The sequence below is a fragment of the Macrobrachium nipponense genome, chromosome 40, assembly GCF_015104395.2.
Source record: "Macrobrachium nipponense isolate FS-2020 chromosome 40, ASM1510439v2, whole genome shotgun sequence".
NCBI classification, from domain to species: domain Eukaryota; kingdom Metazoa; phylum Arthropoda; class Malacostraca; order Decapoda; family Palaemonidae; genus Macrobrachium; species Macrobrachium nipponense.
Genome location: NC_061101.1, coordinates 30057257 through 30077819, shown reverse-complemented (window position 1 = coordinate 30077819; position 20563 = coordinate 30057257). Strand labels below are relative to the sequence as shown.

The 20563-nt window shown below is 46.5% G+C and overlaps 1 protein-coding gene across 1 annotated transcript in view; it reads left to right on the top strand.

The window, feature by feature from the left end:
* LOC135212052 (ceramide-1-phosphate transfer protein-like) overlaps window positions 1-20563 on the top strand; it is a 53614-nt gene that overhangs the window by 5078 nt on the left and 27973 nt on the right. The window contains 2 exon segments of the mRNA XM_064245379.1: window positions 9477-9591; window positions 9594-9744. Of these exon segments, the coding sequence (XP_064101449.1) occupies window positions 9501-9591; window positions 9594-9744 (242 nt within the window). The 5' untranslated portion in view covers window positions 9477-9500.

Genomic DNA, 20563 nt, shown 5'->3' with positions numbered 1-20563 from the left:
CCACAGATATGTGAGTCCACGAATCCGGAGCCTGTAAATACTGGTGGTTCACTGACATTTTCAAAATGATTGTGATTAGCCATGGTCTAAATTAAAGAATTTGAATAGAAAAACGTGAGGTGCCATGACATTTGTTCTCTGGGAATATACAAATCATAGCTTTTTTTTATTCTCTGGGAATATTCAATTCATAGCTTTAATTAAGAGTATTTTACTTAGCAAACTGCAATTGGTTGTTGAAACTTGGTAACAAGGTAGTTATTTGGTTAAACTCTCCTTCCAACCACCTACTGTCATCAAGCACTTTCTCATCAGCTGCAGTCTTGCTGCTATATGACTTAATTAGTTAAATTTCCATCTATTTATTGTATGTGTTGTCAGTATGTGTTCGTTTATTTGTCCATGGTATTACGTAGTGTAATCTCTCTCTCTCTCTCTCTCTACTCATTATTTATGATTGATCCAGATATTTACTGCCATCTGACTTTATGCTTCCTACCTTTAGGTAACACTGGTTTCTATGGAAAGTGTTTCCTGGAGTGAAAGTTCAGAAACCTCTGATTTTAGTTCAGGGCCCCATTAGTCTTGCATCCCATGCCAGAATATACAGGAGGTGCATGTCTTTGCTCTACTACACTGCTCATGATTGTGGCATGGAGCACTGCACTTACAGGTAGAGATTAAACTTGCAGTCAGTTGAGAGACTATCCTCTTACTTAAGGATTGGATCTCCTACATCAATAGGGATGATTTGTATTTCTGTATGAATAAAAAATCAATTTTTTATTCATATTTTTCTTAGGTATAAAAACTTAAGTTTTGTACATGAACTTTCCTGTCAGACATATACTTAGCTTACGTCTCTGACGTCACGACAGAATTCAAAACTCGCGGCTAACGCGACAGGTAGGTCAGGTGATCTACCTTACCCGCCGCTGGGAAGCGGGTGTAAGAACCAACATACCTTTCTTGCCCATTTTTTTTATTTTTTTCTGTCGTCGGTGTCGACCCACACCTGTTGTCGGTACCTCTTGACAGTTGGATTCTTTTCTCGTTTTCGCCCGGATTGTTTCTACGGACTTTTGGTGAAGTACCCGATCTTTTTGGCCTGGGCATTCGCGATTGTGGACAGTTATTTGACTTTTCTTTGGATTTTTCTTGGATTCATGATGTCTGATGTTGATACTAAGAAACTGCTATGTTTAGAGTTGTTGTATGACTGAGTGTAAGGTGAGGCTACCGAAAGCTGCGGTAGACCCTCACACGGTATGTTTGAAGTGAATAGAGGGAATGAATGCACCTTTAATAATCCTTGTAATGAATGTGAAAAGCTGAATGAGGATGAATGGAAGTCTTTGTCTTCCTACTGAGGAAGCTTGAAAAGGATAAGTTAGGAAAGCTTCTTCTAGGAGCAGTAGTAGATCTCGTATTAGCGAGTTGGATATAGATAATCCTATTTTAGAAGTAGCTAGCTCCTTTGTCAGTTTCAGCTCCTGCTCCCTGCACCGAAGCCAAAGATGCGCCTTCGGAAGTGGCCTCCATGAAAGCCACCATTCGCAGTGTGGAGAGGAAAATCAAACAATTAGAAGGTAAGAGTGATTCCAATAGTGATTTGTGCAGTGAACCCAGTGCAGTGGAGGGTGCGTCTGATCGGCTCCCTAATGCTTCCAGGCCTAGACCTCTTCCAGACTCCCAGTCCCAGTGGAGGAGGAAAGTCGAAAGCCGCAGGAAGGTTAGGGAGCATCCCCACCGTCAGGCGTCCCCTCGGTAGCTCCTGTTGATCGTTCCCAGGCTACCTTGGATCGCTCAAGAGAGAAATATTGCGCCAATGCTTCTCGTCTTCGCCTTCGCCTTCGCCTAAACGAGGATGGAGCTCTTCGGAAGCCTCGCGCCCTTCGAAGAGAGCCTGGAACGCTCCCTGCGCCCGTCCATCCAGCCCTGAAGTTTTTTCGGAAGAGCCTGAGGTGGAAGCGAAGAAACGTAAGAGTCTCAGGAGTATCGTTCCCCGAGCAGAGATCGAGCCTCGTCACCTGTTCAAGAGTTTGTGAATTCTCCTGCAAGGGTGTTGGCTAACCTTCAGGCGCAGATTTCGGCTCTGGCTGGCTCTCTTAGCATGTCGTCTCGTCGTAGGAAGGACGTCCTCGCTTCCTGTAAAGAAATCCAGGCTCCCCTCTCCTGACTCTCGCTATTTCGACGGAAGTGGCGCGCTCACCTGTGCGTTCGGATTCTCGCAGGAGACTTTCTGCTTCGGACAAGATCCCTTCTGCGTCAAGCGCCATTCGCCTGACAGACAGGTTTCTCCTTCGGACAAGGAGCAAACTGCTCGTAGGAGATCTTCACCCTACAGACGCTCTTCTTGAGACAGATCGCTCCCCTTGACAGGCGCCAAGAGCCTAGTAGGCGCTACTCGCCCTCGTAGCCGCTCCTCGTCTCGCCTCCACTCTCCTGTTGACAAGCGCCCTAAATCGGACAGGCGCTCTTCGCTGGACAGGCGTCAAGAGCTTGTTAGCGGCGTTTCTCCTGGCAGGCGCTCTTCTCCTGACTTTTCACTCTCCTCGAGTCAGGCGCCGAGATCCTAGCAGGCGCTTCTCCCCTTGTAGGCGCTCACCTAGTAGGCGCTCGTCGCCAGAGATCCTCTCGCCTCGGTTCAGGCGCCAAGAGCCTGGTAGCCGCTTCTCGTATGGCAGGCGCTGTTCGCCTGGTAGCCGCTCTCCTTTGGATAGCGCCAAGAGCCTGATAGAAGTTCTTCTTCAAACAGGCGCTCTGCTCCTGACAGCCGCCTTACTCCTGTTAGGCTCCAGAATCTGGGAAACGCACTCCTCCAGGCAAGAAGGATGTTGCAAGTAGACACGTTTCTGAAGCTTTGTCTCCAAGACGTATACGTCTTACTTCCTCTAGAGACTCCTTTAAGAATAGTCGCGCCTCTAAGGATCATGAGGGTTCTTCAGCTCAGGAAGAACAGGACCCCCTCAGAAGAAGAAGGACCAAAAGACTCCTCTGTTTTCCTCCTATAAGAGGCTGACAGATTTGCTCCTGCAAGAGTTCGGAGATATCCTTTCTCCTGTGCTCTTCTCCTCTTTCGTTATTCTCCACTTCGAAGACGTCGAAGGTTTCGTCTTGTGTAAGGATGAAACCTACTGTTTCCATGAAGAAGGCGCTTAGAGGTTTTGGGGAATGGCTCCTTTCTAAGGAAGGAGATGAAAGGGAAGACGGTTTTTTTCTTTCCCTCCGTCTAACTGACTGGCAGATTGGGATTTCTGGTACGAATCGGGCGAACCTTTAGGCCTCGCTCTCCCTTCGTCTGCGGACTCGGACTTCTCTTCATTGGTGGATTCTGCTCGTTCCGCCCTCTTGTCCACCAAGACTACGTGGGGATGAATGAACTTGACCACCTACTGAAGGGAAGTTCCGAGTCCTGGAAGTTTTCAACTTCCTTGATTGGTCTTTTAGGAGTTCTGGCTAATAAGACCCAGACCCCTGATTCTCTGTCTCCTGAAGATCTTAACTGCGTCCTCACTTGCATGGACAAAGCAGTGAGAGACGGATCGAGTGAAGTCTCCTCACTGTTTGGAGCTGGAGTTATTAAGAAGCGGTCTGTCTACTGTTCATTTTCCTCACTAAGGCAGTTTTCACATGCACAAAGGGCCTCGCTTATATATGCTCAACTCTCTCCTCTTCTGTTCCCCAAGAAAATTATTCAAGATGTCTCGCAGTGCCCTTTCAGCTAAGGCTACTCAGGACATGTTAGCCCAGGCGGCCAGGAAACCTCGCTCTGTCTTCCAACCCAAGGCCAAGAAAGAGACTCCTCTGAGGCAGGAGCCCTTCGAGAGGACCCGCTGTCAGAGGTTCTTCAACCAGAGGAACTAGACCTTTTAAGAGAGGTAAAACCTTCTCTAGGTCAGTCAGAGGGAAGAAATAGCGATCAAGGACTCCAGACATCAGTGGGTGCCAGACTACTGAAATTTGCCGACGTCTGGGGCCCACAAACAGACAATGAGTTGTCCCTATCGATTGTCAGTAAAGGATACCTCATTCCCTTCTCGTCAAGACCACCATTGACGACAACTCCGAGGGTGGTTGGTGGCCAAGTACAAGGACCCCATCATGAATCAAGCCCTTTCTCTAGCAGTAGATCTCATGATAGAGAAGGAGGCTATAGAACTAGTGGGAAGATCCCCGCTCTGCGGGCTTTTACAACAGACTATTCCTAGTTCCGAAGAACTCGGGAGGATGGAGACCGGTTTTGGATGTAAGCGCCCTGAACGTCTTTGTGGAAAAGAGGAAGTTTGCCATGGAGACAACTTCCTCAGTGTTAGCGGCTTCTTCGTCCAGGGGACTGGATGGTGCTCTAGACCTTCAGGACGCTTACTTTCATGTGCCGATCCATCCTTCTTCACGGAAGTATCTACGATTCATGATGGGAGGAAACTTCTTCCAATTCAAGGGCCTTGTGCTTCGTCTATCGACTGCACCCCAAGTTTTCACGGGGTTAATGAAAAACGTGGCGCAGTGGCTACATTTGGAGGGAGTGAGGGTGTCGCTTTTATCTCGACGACTGGCTAATCAGAGCAGAGTCTCAAGAAAGATGTCTGGAGGACCTTCAAAAGACCCTTACATTGGCAGTTCTCTGGGACTTCTGGTGAACTTCCAGAAGTCTCAATTAATCCCCAGTCAAGAGCGGATCTATCTGGGGATTTCGGATAGCTTCTCTGGCTTTTCGGGCTTTTCCGTCACCAGAGAGGATAGCTCGTTGCTACGAGAAAATAACGACCTTCCTAGAGAAAGATGCATGCACAGCGAGGGAGTGGATGAGTCTGCTGGGGAGACACTCCTCGTTTGGAGCAATTCGTTTCTCTAGGAAGGTTGCATCTCAGGCCTCTACAGTTCTTCCTATACCAGAACTGGAGGGCGTCTCTCCCTAGATCTGGAGTTCTCCTTCAAGATCTCAAGGGAAATCAAGAGAGACCTTCGTGTGGAACCAACCCACTTCGTTTTGTGGAAGGAATGTCTCTTTATATGCCGAACCCCAGCCTGTGTTTTTGTTTTCCGACGCATCAGAAGCAGGTTGGGGAGCGACGCTCGGGACAAGAGAAGTGTCAGGCACCTGGAAGGGGGATCAGGTGTCCTGGCACATCAACAAGAAAGAGTTGATGGCAGTGTGGATGGCATTGAAAGCCTTCGAACCCCACGTCCGAAATGCAGTAGTGCAGGTCAATTCGGACAACACAACAGCCTTGGCGTACATCAAAAAGAAAACAGGGGGGACGCACTCCTCCTCCCTGTACGAAACAGCAAGGGATCTTCTGCTGTGGTCTCAAACAAGGAAGATCAGTCTTCTCACCAGATTCGTACAGGGAGAAAGGAACGTCAGGGCCGATCTCCTGAGCAGGAAGAATCAACTCCTGCCTCCGAGTGACCCTCCACTCAGAGGTATGCCAAGACCTGTGGAGAAGATGGGGCAGACCTCACATCGATCTCTTTGCAACAGCAAGGAACGCAAGAATCGAACTACTGCTCCCCGATCTCAGACCCAGGAGCAGTATCAGTGGATGCGTTTCTCCTAGATTGGACAGGTCTAGACGTCTACGCCTTTCCCCCCTTCAAAGTACTGGGACAAACCCTCAAGAAATTTGCTATCTCGGAGATGACAAGAATGACGCTAGTAGCTCCGTTCTGGCCCGCCCAAGATTGGTTCACAGAGGTACTGGAATGGATGGTGGACTTTCCAAGAGCACTTCCACAAAGACAAGATTTGCTCAAACAACCCCCCACTTCGACAGGTATCACAGAAACCTCCCCGCTCTCAATCTGACCGGACTTTCGACTGTCAAAAGTCTTGTCAGAGCGAAGGGGTTTTCGACAAAAGCTGCTAAGGCTATCGCCTCAGCTAGAAGACCTTCGACCCTTAAAGTCTACCAGTCGAAGTGGGACGTCTTTCGCCGGTGGTGCAGGAACCAGAAGTTTTCCTCTTCCAGTACCTCTGTGACTCAAGATAGCAGATTTCTAGTTTTCCTCAGAGAAAAATGCGGTTTGGCAGTATCTACTATCAAAGGATACCGAAGCATGCTGGCTGCTGTGTTCAGACATAGGAATTTAGATCTTTCGAATAACAAAGATCTTCATGATCTATTAAGATCTTTTGAAACTTCCAAGAAAACTTCGAACGAAGTTCCAAGTTGGAATCTGGACGTGGTTCTTCGTTTCCTGAGGTCCTCTAGGTTTGAACCACCACATTTAGCCTCCTTCAAAGATCTTACGAGGAAAGCTCTCTTTCTCATGGCTTTAGCATCCGCTAAAAGGGTTAGTGAGATTCATGCCCTAGAAGGAAGGTAGGTTTTCAAAGGAGATTCCGTGGTTTGTTCCTTCCTTCCTTCGTTTTTAGCAAAGAATGAGAACCCCTCAAATCCTTGGCCAAGGAACTTTGAGGTTCGTGGTTTATCTGCCCTAGTAGGGGAAGAACCTGAAAGAACTCTTTGCCCTGTTAGGAGTTTAAAATACTACCTTCAGAAGAAGAAAACCCAAAATTAAGGGCATTGAGGACAGACTATGGTGCTCTGTAAAGGACCCCAGCAGACCATTGTCGAAAAATGCGCTGTCTTTCTTCATTAGAAGTATTGTGAAAGAAGATCATAGATCTTGTAATGAAGAACATTTCAAGCTCCTAAAAGTCAAGGCTCATGAAGTGAGAGCAATTAATTGCCACTTCCTTGGCCTTTAAGAAGATGTCTCTTCAGAATCTGATGAAAACTACATTCTGGAGATGTAATTCAGTATTCGCCAACCACTACCTAAAAGACGTCAGTATTACGTATGACGAGGTGCTTCGCGTTAGGCCCGTACGTATCGGCGGATTCGGTTGCTGGGCAGGGAGCTGGTACATATCCTTAGTAGTTTTTTCCCTTGTTTTTGTTAATTGAGTTCTTATGGTTGTATGAAAAATGATGCAGGTAGCATCTTTTTTCGTTTCGTAATACTAATACTTTAGTTTGGTTAGGTGATCGGATTTGGTTTGAAGCTCCCTGCGTTGGTAGTGGACAGGTTCTGTCATAGAAAGAGGGGCGAACCCCCATTGACATGATCCGACTTGGATTCTACTAAGTAAGCGGATATCAAATCCCGTTAGTAGACCCAAAGAGTCTTTTCAGCTGTAGGTCACGCCCTCGCTGTAGCTCTTATGGCTATGCAGACTAATAGACAGTATCTATGAAGTCTTCAGCCTAAACAGGTAAGAACCAAGGTTATTTTTATCCTACAACAGGTGTTGTTTACCTTTCTTTGTTATTTTCTGTCTTGTACCCTCCACCAAGGGTGTCAATCAGCTAAGTATATGTCTGACAGGAAAGTTCATGTACAAAAATGATAGTATTTTACAATAAAGTTTTGTACATACTTACCTGGCAGAATATACGATTGATGGCCCGCCCAGCCTCCCCTCAGGAGACAGGTATAAGAGAGAAAAAAATCTGGCAAGAAAGGTATGTTGGTTCTTACACCCGCTTCCCAGCGGCGGGTAAGGTAGATCACCTGACCTACCTGTCGCGTTAGCCGCGAGTTTTGAATTCTGTCGTGACGTCAGAGACGTAAGCTAAGTATATGTCTGCCAGGTAAGTATGTACAAAACTTTATTGTAAAATAACAATATCATTTTTTATCTTAAACCAAACTAATCCACCCTGGATAACCTAATCCTTGATGCTGATGGACAAAGTGTTTTATAATGGCAGTGAGTTGAGATGGGGCTCTCACATAAGACTACCCACTACCTTGTTACCAAGCTTCTGTTACTGGTTCCAACTCAAAGTAAGACTGCTACATAAATGGCTCTGATTTGTACTTTCACAAACTTTACAACATATTCTGTTCAAATGCTCTCTGTCCTTCATTGATGCAGAGTTGCTTTTTGACTACCTCATTTCAAATAATGGTAAGGTAATTGAACTGTATTGGTTCAAGTATACACTTAAACAGCACATCATAAGTAGATTTGGCCAAAACTAAAAATGTGCTTCAGTAAAACTAATGTAACTAGTTAGTATTAGCTGCTGTAGGTGTTTTTCTGTTTCTTTTGTTAACAGTACATACCCCTATATACTAAGGGTTACTTGGCCAAGCTTAATTCTTTTTATTACCTTGATAAGTTATTGAAAAAATTTTACTTTGCTAATACTGTAGCAAGCATTTTGCTGGAAATCTAGAACCTTCGTTTGTATGGAAATTTCCATGCAGTTTGGACTGCTCGTAATGAGCTTTTTCACGTAGCTATGTCGTAGCTGCATTATAACTTACTGGTGTCCATGGTGGAAAGAAGTTCCTGAAATGGCCTTGAGGAAAATGCTTCTGATTGTAACCTTAGGATATCTCATTTATAGAGGTTATCAGGTTTGTAGACAATTTAGTTTTTTTGTGCAAGCCTAAATGTTCAATTTATAAAATACTAGTTAAACTCAACCACAGGGTTCACATGAGCTAGTTATCTGCATAATTCTCAGCTAAAGGGTTGAAAATTAGAGGAGGGAGTTGGCCTGCCAGGTGGAAAGAAAACTAAAACAACTGATGTAAATGTGAGGATAGAAATCTGTGCACCCCTGATCTCAAGCAACACTAAAAGAACCCCCTCCTTGGTGTCGTCAATAGTATGCTAGGCAAGGCACGCTGTTTACACTACAGCACTATTCTACAGGACCTCGTATAGGAAGTACATAGAGAATGCTGTTAGCGTACATTATTGAGGAGGGTTGCTTATTTTAATTTGCTATTTTGTCCAACTAAACGACCCCATGTTAGGCTCAAGGAGACATTTATCACTTTGTTATAATCCTTTAGGAAGAACCTACCTACCTCAGCACCCTGGTTAAAATTGTTTATATGGCAAGAAGCCTTCCCTCCTAAGTAGCAACCATAAGCAAACTGATTGTATTTGTTTTAAATTGTATCTTTTTACACCCTAGATATATTTTTATAATAAAGGCAATTGGTGTGTACAAGTTAACCTCCTCTTATCACAATGCTTCTTTTGGCAAGTCTGGACAACATGGGAATGCAGGTTGTGTATGCCTACTGAAGACTTTGCGTTACCAGTAATTTATTTACAAAAATTCCAGTATTAATTCATGAAAACAGGTGTAACTTTTAAGACTTAAGCTATGCAGAATTTTGCTTCAAAGCAGGCTTTCATAGAGCAATAGACTGCTACGTACAGTATTATTATTTATTTAAAAGTACACTACTTTTTTATGCAAGTTTCCAAAAGAGGTAACTGAAGGTAAAAGGAAATACATGAAGAAGAGAGAAGTGTTATTAGAAAAGAAAAAAATATTAATGATTTTTTAATTTGATGTTGTATTGTGATAGAGCCTATACTACTATCTGTAATTAAGAGTTTGCAAGTGAAATGTAGTGTTTATGTTCAAGTCTTAACATTCACCTAATAATCACATTAAGGGTTATGATAAACTCGGACTTTTAATGCTTCTCAGGGTTCTGCATTTTGAATTCCACCCATGTCGGGCAGCTTACCAGTCAGTGAAAATGAACAGCCAACTGAAACCAGCTCACTGAATCCAGGTCGCTTGGAGGGTGCAACAGCCACCCCTGTGGGACAGATCAACAAGCCAATGCAAATATCAACACAGATGACCTTATTTTTGATCTGCAACTAGTAGTGGATAGTTTTATGGAGTGTAAAAAAGATGATGGTCAGCTCCACATGGATGGATATCTTAGAGCTTATTCGGAGATTAACAAGTAAGTGTAGTTATTTTAATCCTTAATGGTTATATTGATCCTTGGGAGTAGTTATAACGGGTTAGGGATGGTGGATGGATTGATCCTGCAGATAAATAATATTACGTGCCATCGATTTGAAAAGAATCGGGCGGGAAAGAGGTGCCAATACTTCTATAGCCCATAAACTTCAATAATGGCACTTTATACATCGCTCAAACCACAAATCGAGCATCTCAAGGACTTCAGTACTGCTTGTACCTTCAAGGGGGAATGTATTACATCTCTCTCACATGATGTCTTTTTGTAAATTTGCTCGTAAATATATCAAGGGGTTGCTGTTGTTTTTTGTTCTTATCTTTGATGATAGTATTTCGGTTGGAAGTGTAATTTTACACACAAAGTGCAAATAAATATTAGAAAAAATTTGTAAAATTAAACAGTACCCGAATCTTCTTTCTCAGTAAATTTATGCAAATGTTTTTCAACAAATATGCTAAGAATTTGTTACTGATTTTATTTTTCTTGTCTTTTGATATTGTGTGAGCAGTAATTATAATTTTACAAAATAAAATAAAATTATTTATTAAAAAACATAAGTTGTTAAAATTTACAATTGTCTTGTAAAAGAGGTCCCACAAGGTGTAAGTAGTTGTTTTCAACTTCTCGTGGAAGGTAGGGAAAATTTTTTAGAATGTTTTTACTTTCACCAGTACATTTGCATATCTTCCTCTTTTCCATTGCTGTATTTTTTTTTTTTTTTTTTGTAATTGGTTGATTTCAAAGTTTACCCGCCTGAGGAACTGCATATTGATATATTTACCCGTACAACTGATTATAAAGGGAGTGTCCTAGTGAAATATTGAAAGTAAGTCATGTTGTCATGTAAAGGTCATGAATTGTTTTAATAACAATAATAGTATTCTTTTAATTTTGAATTGTATTATGTAGTTGCAAATATTTCTTAAGTGGTACCACTAGCTACTTTATCATTAAATTCTCCCTTTACAACTACAAATGTAAGGAAGGGAATGTCTGTACAGTATTAGGAACCAATAATTAAAAATGAAATAATGAACTGAATAGGAGGCATTGCCAAGGACTCAGACCATATGCTTATCTAATTTACTATTAAACCTTAGGTAGCTTGTTCTTTTACAAGATTCTTTCGACTTTACCAAACATGCTTGGGTTTCTTAAGTGGGACCACTTGCTACTTTATCATTAAGGGGGCCGGCCGGCTAATGCCCTTTTTTAAGGACAGGACTTTGATATTCATACCACTTAATAAGGTGACTTGGGACATCTCCAAACCGCATATGATTTTCGCCTCTGACCTTCAGTTTTTGTGACGCCAGGGCGATTTATCCCGAAAATAACCATTTTTTCAAATTCTATCTCCTCCCTTGATATTTAATATTAAGACCTGGGATTACTACCATATATAGACCTGATGTAGACCTCCAATCGAATGGAGAGTTTTTTTCTAAAAGTCATTTTTTTGCTAGATATGAATTTTCATACATTCAACTTACCTGTCAGATATATACATAGCTATCGACTCCGTCGTCCCCGACAGAAATTCGAATTTCGCGGCACACGCTACAGGTAGGTCAGGTGATCTACCGGCCTGCCGCTGGTGGCAGGACTAGGAACCATTCCCGTTTTCTAATCAGATTCTCTCCTGTCGCTGGGAATGTAAACATATGTTTACTTTCCCTCCTGATTTGATTTTCGTGTTTCATCGCCATCGATCTTCTGGGCCGACTTTTACAGGGAAGTACTGGATCGGTGGTTCGGCATACTCGTTTTAATAACTTTTAATTAATTAACTTCGAAGTTTTCAAAGAATAGAGGATGTGTAACTACCGAAGTTTTCGTAGACAATTACATAGTTTTGCAAGAAAGGGAAATATAAATATTTATTCATTGATAAAGTGTAATAAATGTTAGAATTTGATTGAGGAAAATAAGGTAACTTCCTATTTGAGGAAGTCAGAAAAACATAGAACTAGATATGCTTTCTTTAGAAGCTTTAATAGCTCTCGTTCTGACGAGCAGTTAGAATATTAACAGTTACTAGTAGTGTTGTTTCCTCATCACCTTACTTCACAGAAAAACTACAATTTCATACATTCAACTTACCTGTCAGATATATACATAGCTATCGACTCCGTCGTCCCGACAGAATTCAAATTTCGCGGCACTCGCTACAGGTAGGTCAGGTGATCTACCGCCCTGCTCTGGGTGGCAGGACTAGGAACTATTCCCGTTTTCTAATCAGATTCTCTCTGTCGCCGGTGGTTATCAACATTGTTGTTACTTCCTCTGACTAGAATTAGTTTTTCGCAACGCTTTTGATCATCTCTCGCTGATATTTGGTGACGTACTTGGATCGTTGTTTGGCATTCGCTATCGTGGACTGTTTTTTGGACTTGGTTTTTGGGAATTCGTGAATATGTCTGACTCTAGTGTTAGTTTCAGATGGTGTGTGAATGAGGGCTGTAAGGTGAGGATTCCGAAAGCTTCGGTAGATCCTCATACTACTTGTAGTGGTTGTAGAATGGTTGAATGCTCGATTGAGAATACGTGTAACGAGTGTGAGAAATTGAGTGCACAAAGAGTGGAAGAATCTAACTACTTACTTGAAGAAGTTAGAGAAGATAGAGAGAGGAAGGCGGTCTTATAAAACCGCAGAATGTCTACATCTCATGATTTACTGTCTAGTTCTGTAGCTTCTTCCTCTGATAATCATGCCCATTCTGTTTCAACCCGTTCACAAATTGCTAATCCCTCTAGTTCTGCTTCGGAAATAGCGGAACTCAGAGCTTCCCTTCAGAAAATGCAGAAAAAATGGCAGCATTGGAAGGTAAGGAAAGTGAATGTGGTTTCGCTAGTGATATTAGTGTCCCCAGTGTAGTGGAGGGGGGGGGGCGTCTGGTCGTCTCTGCGACGCTCCAGGCCTAGACCTCTTCCAAGCTCCCTGGCCCGGAGGAGAAGGAAAGTCGAAAGCCGTACGGGGGTTGTGGAGAATCCCCAACGATCAGGCGTCCCTTCGGCAGAATATATCATATCACAAACTGCCAAGGACCGCTATAGGAAAGCGTCCTTCGAGAGTGCTTTTCGTCTTCTAGTTCGCCCTCTCCGAGAAGAGGATGGAAGGAGTCGAAACTTTCCTGTCCGCTGAAGAGGAGTATGAAAGAACATGAACTCAATTCTAGTCCCGAGCGCTTCTCTGAAGAAGGAGCGCCTTCGGTAATAAAGAAGGCTAGAATACATTCAGACTCTGGGTCTGGAGGAGATCCTAGAGCGCCTTCCAGATCTCCCTCTCCTGATTCGAAAGATTCCTCAACCAGGAAAATTTTAATGAATATTGCAAGAACAATTAGCCATCGTTAGTAGGAGCTCTATATAAGGAGCCTACTCGTAAGAAGGATGATGGAGGCTTCCTATTAAAAGATCTAAATACCGATCTCCTGTCGGGCGCGACGCACCCTTCAGGGGAGTTGTCGCACAAGCGGCCATCTCTGGGGGGAGCAATGTGTTTAGACAGGAGAGAAGTAAAGAAACGGTTTAAGTTACTCCTGTCAAGAGTGCGGCTCCACCCAGGAGCCAGGCTCCGAGTAGGCGCAAAGGGCCAGAGTATGCAGTACAACATTCAAGATCTTCAACCAAGCGTCAAGAGTTAACTGAAGAAGAAGATCCTGTTAGGAGTAGAGCGCTTGTTAAACGGAAAGCGCCTACCGGGATCAATACTCCTACTAAACACCAGACGCATTCCAAGGATCAGGAGTTTGTTCCGATACGTAATACAAACCCTCGGTCCGTTTAACAATAGGAAGTAGCTAAGCGGCAGCTGGAACGGTCGTAAGCTTCGAACAAGGGGGGGAGAAACGGTAGTTAACTGCTTGTCCGATCGTCGCGCGCTGCGCGACTGGGAGGTAAACAAATCACTTTTGCTTTCGGCCGCGGGTGTGAAGGACGTGTTCGTCATCGCTCTCTGCCCGCTTCATCGTCGTATGCTTTGTTTATATTGTTTTGTTTTCTACTAATGGTTGTTTGACTTGAAAATGAAACTGTAAGTACACTGTTTTCATTTTCATTACTTAATTATGAACCCTTGAATTATGTCTCGGTGCCGAGGGCGGGCGCGCTCGCGCCGAGTCATGTATTTTGGGCGCGAAAGGGTGTAACTGAAAAATGTAAGTACTTTTTTTCATTATATTTTTGCCCTGTGCGTTCGTTACCGAGAGTGTGATTGCGCTCGGCACGAACTTTTAATTTTAATTTTGTATAATAGAATGCAATGAAAGTGCATTCGCAATTGCAATATTCTTTTCATTTTCAATTTATTGATTGCATGAATTTAATCTGGATCAATTTTCGTTCTTACCCGGATTGATCCTTACGATTTTTTATGTGAAATGAAATCGCAAGTGCAGTATTCTGTTTCATTTTCATATATATTTTATGATACGCATCATATTATTGATCAAGTTTCCGTTCTTACCCGGGAATTTGATCTTTTCTCCTTAAGTTCTATGAAGTGAATCGCAAGGGCAGTGGGTGCTGTACGAGGACACAAGAATCATCGGAAGTCCAGTGACTCCTTTGGTAACGGACGTCCAGTTGTACTCGGGGTCTTCCGTCCGCTCTGGTTGGGGTTTCTCTCCCCCCAGGCGCAGGAAGCCCCTCTAATTAACCCGACTGTTGCTTCCCGCAGGTTTTGCCATCAGCGAGGACACCTGGGACAGGTGTGGGAGTCCGCTGGGACTGCAGGGGTTGATTCAGCGGTTTGGCGGGGTCGGCAGTGGTCACTCATGATACGGTAACCACTACAACAACCCACAATCTCGACACCAGCATATGAGATGTCACCGCACCTGGTGTACACACCACATGTCATGTCGGTAACACCCACGGCTGCAATCCAGAAACCAATTCCTGCCGTGCCAATCAGGACGGTGCCACGCCACCTGGGTTCTTTGTATTGCCGACCCCGGACTGCCGCTGCCCAAAGAGTACCCCCCTGGACCTGCCGCAGTGCCGAGGATGACGGTAGCTGCCGACAGGACGCCTGTCGCTCCTGTGGTACCTGCCGTGCCTGCCGTACCTGTTTGCGGTCCCAGCCGCTCATTCCCTTTCAGATCAGGTGCCTGCTGCTCATTCACTTTCAGATGTTCCTGCTGTTCTGGACCTGTTCCTGTTGTTCCTGCTGTTGGTGATGCTGTCACAGTCTCAGGTCTTTCCGGACAGGTGCAGTCGGGCCCTGTTGCTTCGGCAACTGCCCCGGCTCCCTCCTGGATGGAAGACCTGACGTCTGTCCCTGCGGAGCCTGGCGAAGAAGAAGAGAAGAGGAAGAAGGTGTCGTCGTCGTCTTCGTCGTCTTCTTCGTCGTCCGCTGCCTCTCCTCCCCTTCGACTTTCTAAGGCCAAACAGCCGAAGAAGAAGAAGGTTGCCTCCTTCCCCCCTAAGAAGACTCCTTCGGGATCTTCTAAGGGCCCGCTCGCTCAGGCGAGCTGGGGAGCTCTTCTGCTGGTCCTCCTGTTCCTTCGGTAACGGGGCCCGTCGCTTCTTCTGCAAAGAAGAAGTCGACGGGGACCAGAGGGCACCAGCCTCGGCTGGTGCGTCCTCACCTGGTGCTAGCGGGTCTGCCGCTAAACCAGGTTCCGTCTCGGCCGCTTCTCGTTCGCGAGAAGCACCGAGTGGACGCTCTTCCAAGAATGACCGTCCAGCCAAAGTTTTGACGCCCGAGCTCGCTCGCCGTCAAGACAGCGGCGCGGAGCAGAAGACTGGCGAGAGTCGTGCACACGACTCTCGCCAGGCAGTGGACGCTCTCGCAGCGATCAACTGGCTGCTCGGGCTAACGTGACGGTCGCTGATCAGCCACGGGTTGAGGCGAGGAAGGAGTCCCCGCGGCCGCCGGTACCCAGCCACGGCTGGTACCAGCGACTCGACGCGCCGAGAGGACGCTGGCCGGCCGGTCTCGACGCGACACAGAGCCTAGCAGGTCACCCGTCCGCCGCTCCCGATGGGACCGGGCGGAGACGGTGACCAGCGGCAGCTCGCCTGACGCTAGAGATCGGTCTCGACGTTCTCAGCCGAGCCAATCGCCCCAGGCGAGCGGTAAGGCTAGGCCTGCTGCTCGACCGTCACCGTGGGTTGACGATCAGCAGCAGCCCTCCACGCACGCTGGTCCTGCCAGCGAGCGAGGGGGGAGCGTCAGGTCTGCTCTCCCATAACGGGTTGAGGCGAGGAAGGGGTCCCCGTCGGCCGTCGGTACCAGCCACGGCTGGTACCAGCGGCTCGACGCGACGAAGACGCTCGCCGGTCTCACCGTGACAGCGAGCCTAGCAGGTCACCTGACGCCGCTCCCATCGGGACCGGGCGGAGACGGTAACCAGCAACAGCTCGCCTGACGCTAGAGATCAGCGTCGACGTTCTCAGCCAAGCCTCTCGCCTCAGGCGAGCGGCAAGGCTAGGCATGCTGCTCGATCGCCACCGCGGGTTGACGATCAGCAGCAGCCCTCCAAGCACGCTGGTCCTGCCAGCGAGCTAGGGGGGAGCGTCAGGTCTGCCTCTCCTGTACTTCAACCTCCTCGGCTACGCCGGGAGGAGCGAGGTACCTATGAGTGATCGCGAGAGGTGCGCCGCTCGCGACCCCTCCCGCTATGACGCCGTATGGACCAGGCACGGTTCTAGGACCGACCAGGACATACGCGCAATTAGCTGGAGGCGACCGTCAGGGGTCTGCCGCTCTTCCTCCTTCTGAAGGAGGAGTATCTAGGGATCTGTTCTTGTTGGAGGGGACTGGACGGTCCTACTCCGCAAGACGCGGTTACTCCCGAGATACAGAGGAATTTGCAGAAGTCATTAAGCTGATTCGTCAGCATAATGACCCTGCGGAAGGATTGCCGCTCCCACCAGCAGAGCCCACGTCTCTGCTCGAGTCGTTTTGGGGCCCGAGAGGGAACCCAAACCGACGGTGGGTCTGCCGCGATCGGAGCTTGCCGATTCTGTCTCGAACCAGTGTCTCGTCTCCGGACAAGAAGCTCTCTCAGTTCTGGCCGGTCGATCAAGCTACTTCCACCTCCTCTACTGCGACAGCGGCGTTTTCTACGTGTCTTCGGACACCGTATTTAAATACTCCTTCGGTCCTCCTGAGATGGTTTCGACCTCGACGAGGACTGGAAATGAGTCGGAGGACGGTATCGGCTCTCTCTGTCAGGTGTCGATCAGCCACCCAGACGACGTTCACAGTGGCGGCAGACCCTTACCTACAGTGAGAGTTCGTAACCCTCCGCGGGAAAACGTTTTCTCCTGCGATACGTTTTCCAGACTCTGAGAGGTTGCGGCGGATGGCTGCTCCTACTCTTCTCCAACTGCTAGTTCCACTGGGAAGGCGAGCGATTATCCAATTCCTTCCCCATTCCCTCTCTCCTTACGGCTACGAGGGAAAGGGGAAGGATCCTACAGAGATTTCTTTGTAGGATCCCACGTTCGGGACTGGCGCTACTGGGGGGACCTTCGGGTCCTACCTGACGTAAGCCCCGGTCGTTGAGGAGGAATCCTGCTCCATTCTCGATTTCTACGGGAATCGAGAGGACCACCAGCCGATATCGTTTGACGAATTCGGTGGGGGTTTCGCAGACTGCTTAGAATTTCTACGGAATTTCTAGCGCATTCAGAGTGTTCGTTTTTTTGTTTTTTTACGATCTTCAAACACTTACGCGAGACCACGGTCCAAAGTGAGCGAGACGAGAATCCCCGATATGTTACACGATAATCGGGAACCTCGCCTATGCTCGAATTCCTGGAATTTCTAGCATTGTGAAGAAGACTGCTGCTGAAAGAAACTATCTCACAGTAGGCGACCAACCTGGAATAGAGGAGATCGGACGGGAATATCCAGTTTGGCTTGAACTATCGTCTTAGTATTCTGTTCACCATTGAAGCTTTCCTTCGAGGAAGACTTCTCCTTCACTCTCTTTGATAGAGAACGAAGGTGGTCGATCTCCAATCCTTATTTTGTTTTCTTGAAGGAAAGAATTTAGGATGGAGATCGTTGTTCAGAATCCTACAAATATACTACGTATATTAAACCTCGCGACCTGATTCTGCTAAGCAGTTGACTTGTCCGAGGGGTAGGCGCATATCCTAGTTATTCTACGGATTGCGACTTAGACGAGAAGTATTCTAATTGAACTGCAACTCGGGGTTGCCTGCAACCTCCCAGGAGTTTTCAGTTTCAATTTTATATACTTATGGTTTTGTCACGACAACACCATTTTAACTTTTATATTTACCGAAATTCGTTTCGCCTAAATATAATTGCCCGAGCATATCTTTTATGCTCGTTAGTTTCTAGCCGAACGCAATTCTTCGTGGGAATAATGGATTACCTGGCAACTCAGGATGACGAGTTCAGCAGGCTCAACCACTGCGTATGAACTGCCTCATAGCAGCTCAGTATCAGCTGGGCCTCCGAGATTCACGGTCATGTATGTCTCTCTCTCCCCTGCTTGATTGACTACCGAACCGTATTCTCTGCCTAACAATCATGGACTTAGGTCTCTGATAACGGGGATTCTCGCAATAATGAAGGACCATCTACTGCAGGTGACGCTGGATTCCATCGCCTTCGACATTGCGAGAATTTTCAACAGAGATATCTCTTGGACTCTTTCATCTTTCTGTTTACCGCACGGTAACAGAAGTCTGTACAAGTCTCCCGCTGCATCGCACTGCGATAATGCGAAATGAACATTTGCTTTGCAGAATATGTGGTGTTTGTCTTCAAAATATCTCGTATTCGTAGGCTAGGTCTGTACAATTGTTCATTGTTTCAACCCGCGAAATTACAAGATGGTGTCAGAAGACATCGCCTACTCTCCCGACCTGGACAGCCCTCTAACTCCAAATGTTCAGCCCATGAGAAGCAGTTCTTCAGGCGGCTTTCACCTGTGTTTTCATTACCGAAGAACGCCCCGCTTTCATTGCAACTACGACTTCTCACCGGACAGCAATGAAATAGCGGGTAGCGTTTTCAGTCATTTGTAACGCACAGGTTATGAATCTTGAAGATCCTTCTCTCGATTCATATGTGAAGACGTAGGTTGCATTCAATATCTACCTTCGTCTTCAACGGTACATAGTGTTGTTTCTCCTTAGCTGAGATTCAACAAACATGAGATGTTTTACCTTCAGGGACCTCGGTCTCTAGAAGGCAATTGACTTTCGCCGTTGTTGGGTACATGCCTTAAGAGAATCATCACCTCGCTCTGTCCGGCATGGTGACAAACAAACTACATCATTTGTTTTTTGGTCTCTCGGCATAACCCTTTAAAGGCGAAGGTTCACGGGTGGACTTACTCGGATGCTTTGGACAACTTGCCTCCTACCGAACGCAGTCAGTCGGCAGCTGTCAGAGCGCCCCAGAGTCAGTTACGAATTAACGCTGTTGACTTAGTTCGGTGTTACACAGCAACCATTACTTCTTTGTTTTAATAGCTTGTCACAGTACCCATACCATTGACACCCACCATGGAGTGTCGGTGTCCTATCCACTACCGAGAACTTCGCTGCATGGGGATAGGAGGATGCGAGAGACTTCGTTGCTAACGGACAGACCAGTATGGGTACTGGACATCACCGAAGTAGAGAAGAGGGATAGGTCATGCGACTATTTCCTTCTTTTCCTCTGAGGAACTGCATGACTTCTCCTGCGAAGTCAGGCACCCCGGGGATTGGGGATCCGTGACGCGCGATTTCCGTACCGAACTTCGTAGCGAAGACTCAGAAACCCTTCGGTCCCTGACGATTGGTTCGAGTCGTTCACAATCCCCTCCCTAATGGACTTCACCGCCTTCGATGCGAAGGAGATGCTGCCTTGTCCACAAGAACTTCTCCTTGGCGCAGGTACTGAAGGCAGGGGTCTGGTCCAACCAGACCACATGCCCTTCCTTCTACCTTCGGGATATGCCCACAGGTCCTTGGATCTTTTTCCTTGGGACCCGTGGTGGCTGCTCAACACGTTGTGTAGCGAACCCAGACCCTCGCAGGCTGAACAGCATCGAGTCCTAGTGTGACCGTAAGAATGGAGATGGTGAATGAGAGTGTGACTGGCTCCTCTTCCCATCTTTTTCTTCCCCTCTACCTGTGGTTAGAGGGACACGGTCGTCACCCTGCTGGATAAGGACAAGATGCAGGTGAGCTACTCAACAGAGCCCATCCTATCCCTTTCACTAGGGATAGGAGCGTATATCCACCACTTCCTCCAACAAGGGGGAGGAAGTGGATGCCAGCTTGAGACAACCCATACTTTATGTTGCCTCTTGCAAAACAGGAACAAGTTCTTGCTTGCTGGTACGAAGAGATACGCTTGCCTCTCTCTTAGTACTCGGCCCAGAGGTCTGACCATTGATCCTGCGGTGCACACCCCGATCAATCGGACAGAGGCTTGGATCCCTCCCTCGCTCTTACGACCAGGGAGGCATTCCAGGGATGGACGAACACCAGTCTGTTCATCAAAAGACTCAGATTCCTCCCACCAAGAATGAGTCTTCCTATTGTTAAAGGACCGAGGGTTTGTATTACGTATCGGAAACAAATGACAATTTGTCGAAAATTGCATTTTTCCTAACTATACAAACCTGAGGTCCTTTAACATAAAGTCCCTCCTCATGCCACCCCTCACTCTGCGTATTTTGCATGGGCCAAAAGCAAAAGTGATTTGTTTACCTCCCAGTCGCGCGGCGCGCGACGATCGGACAAGCAGTTAACTACCGTTCTCCCCTTGTTCGAAGCTTACGACCGTTTCCAGCTGCCGCTTAGTACTCTA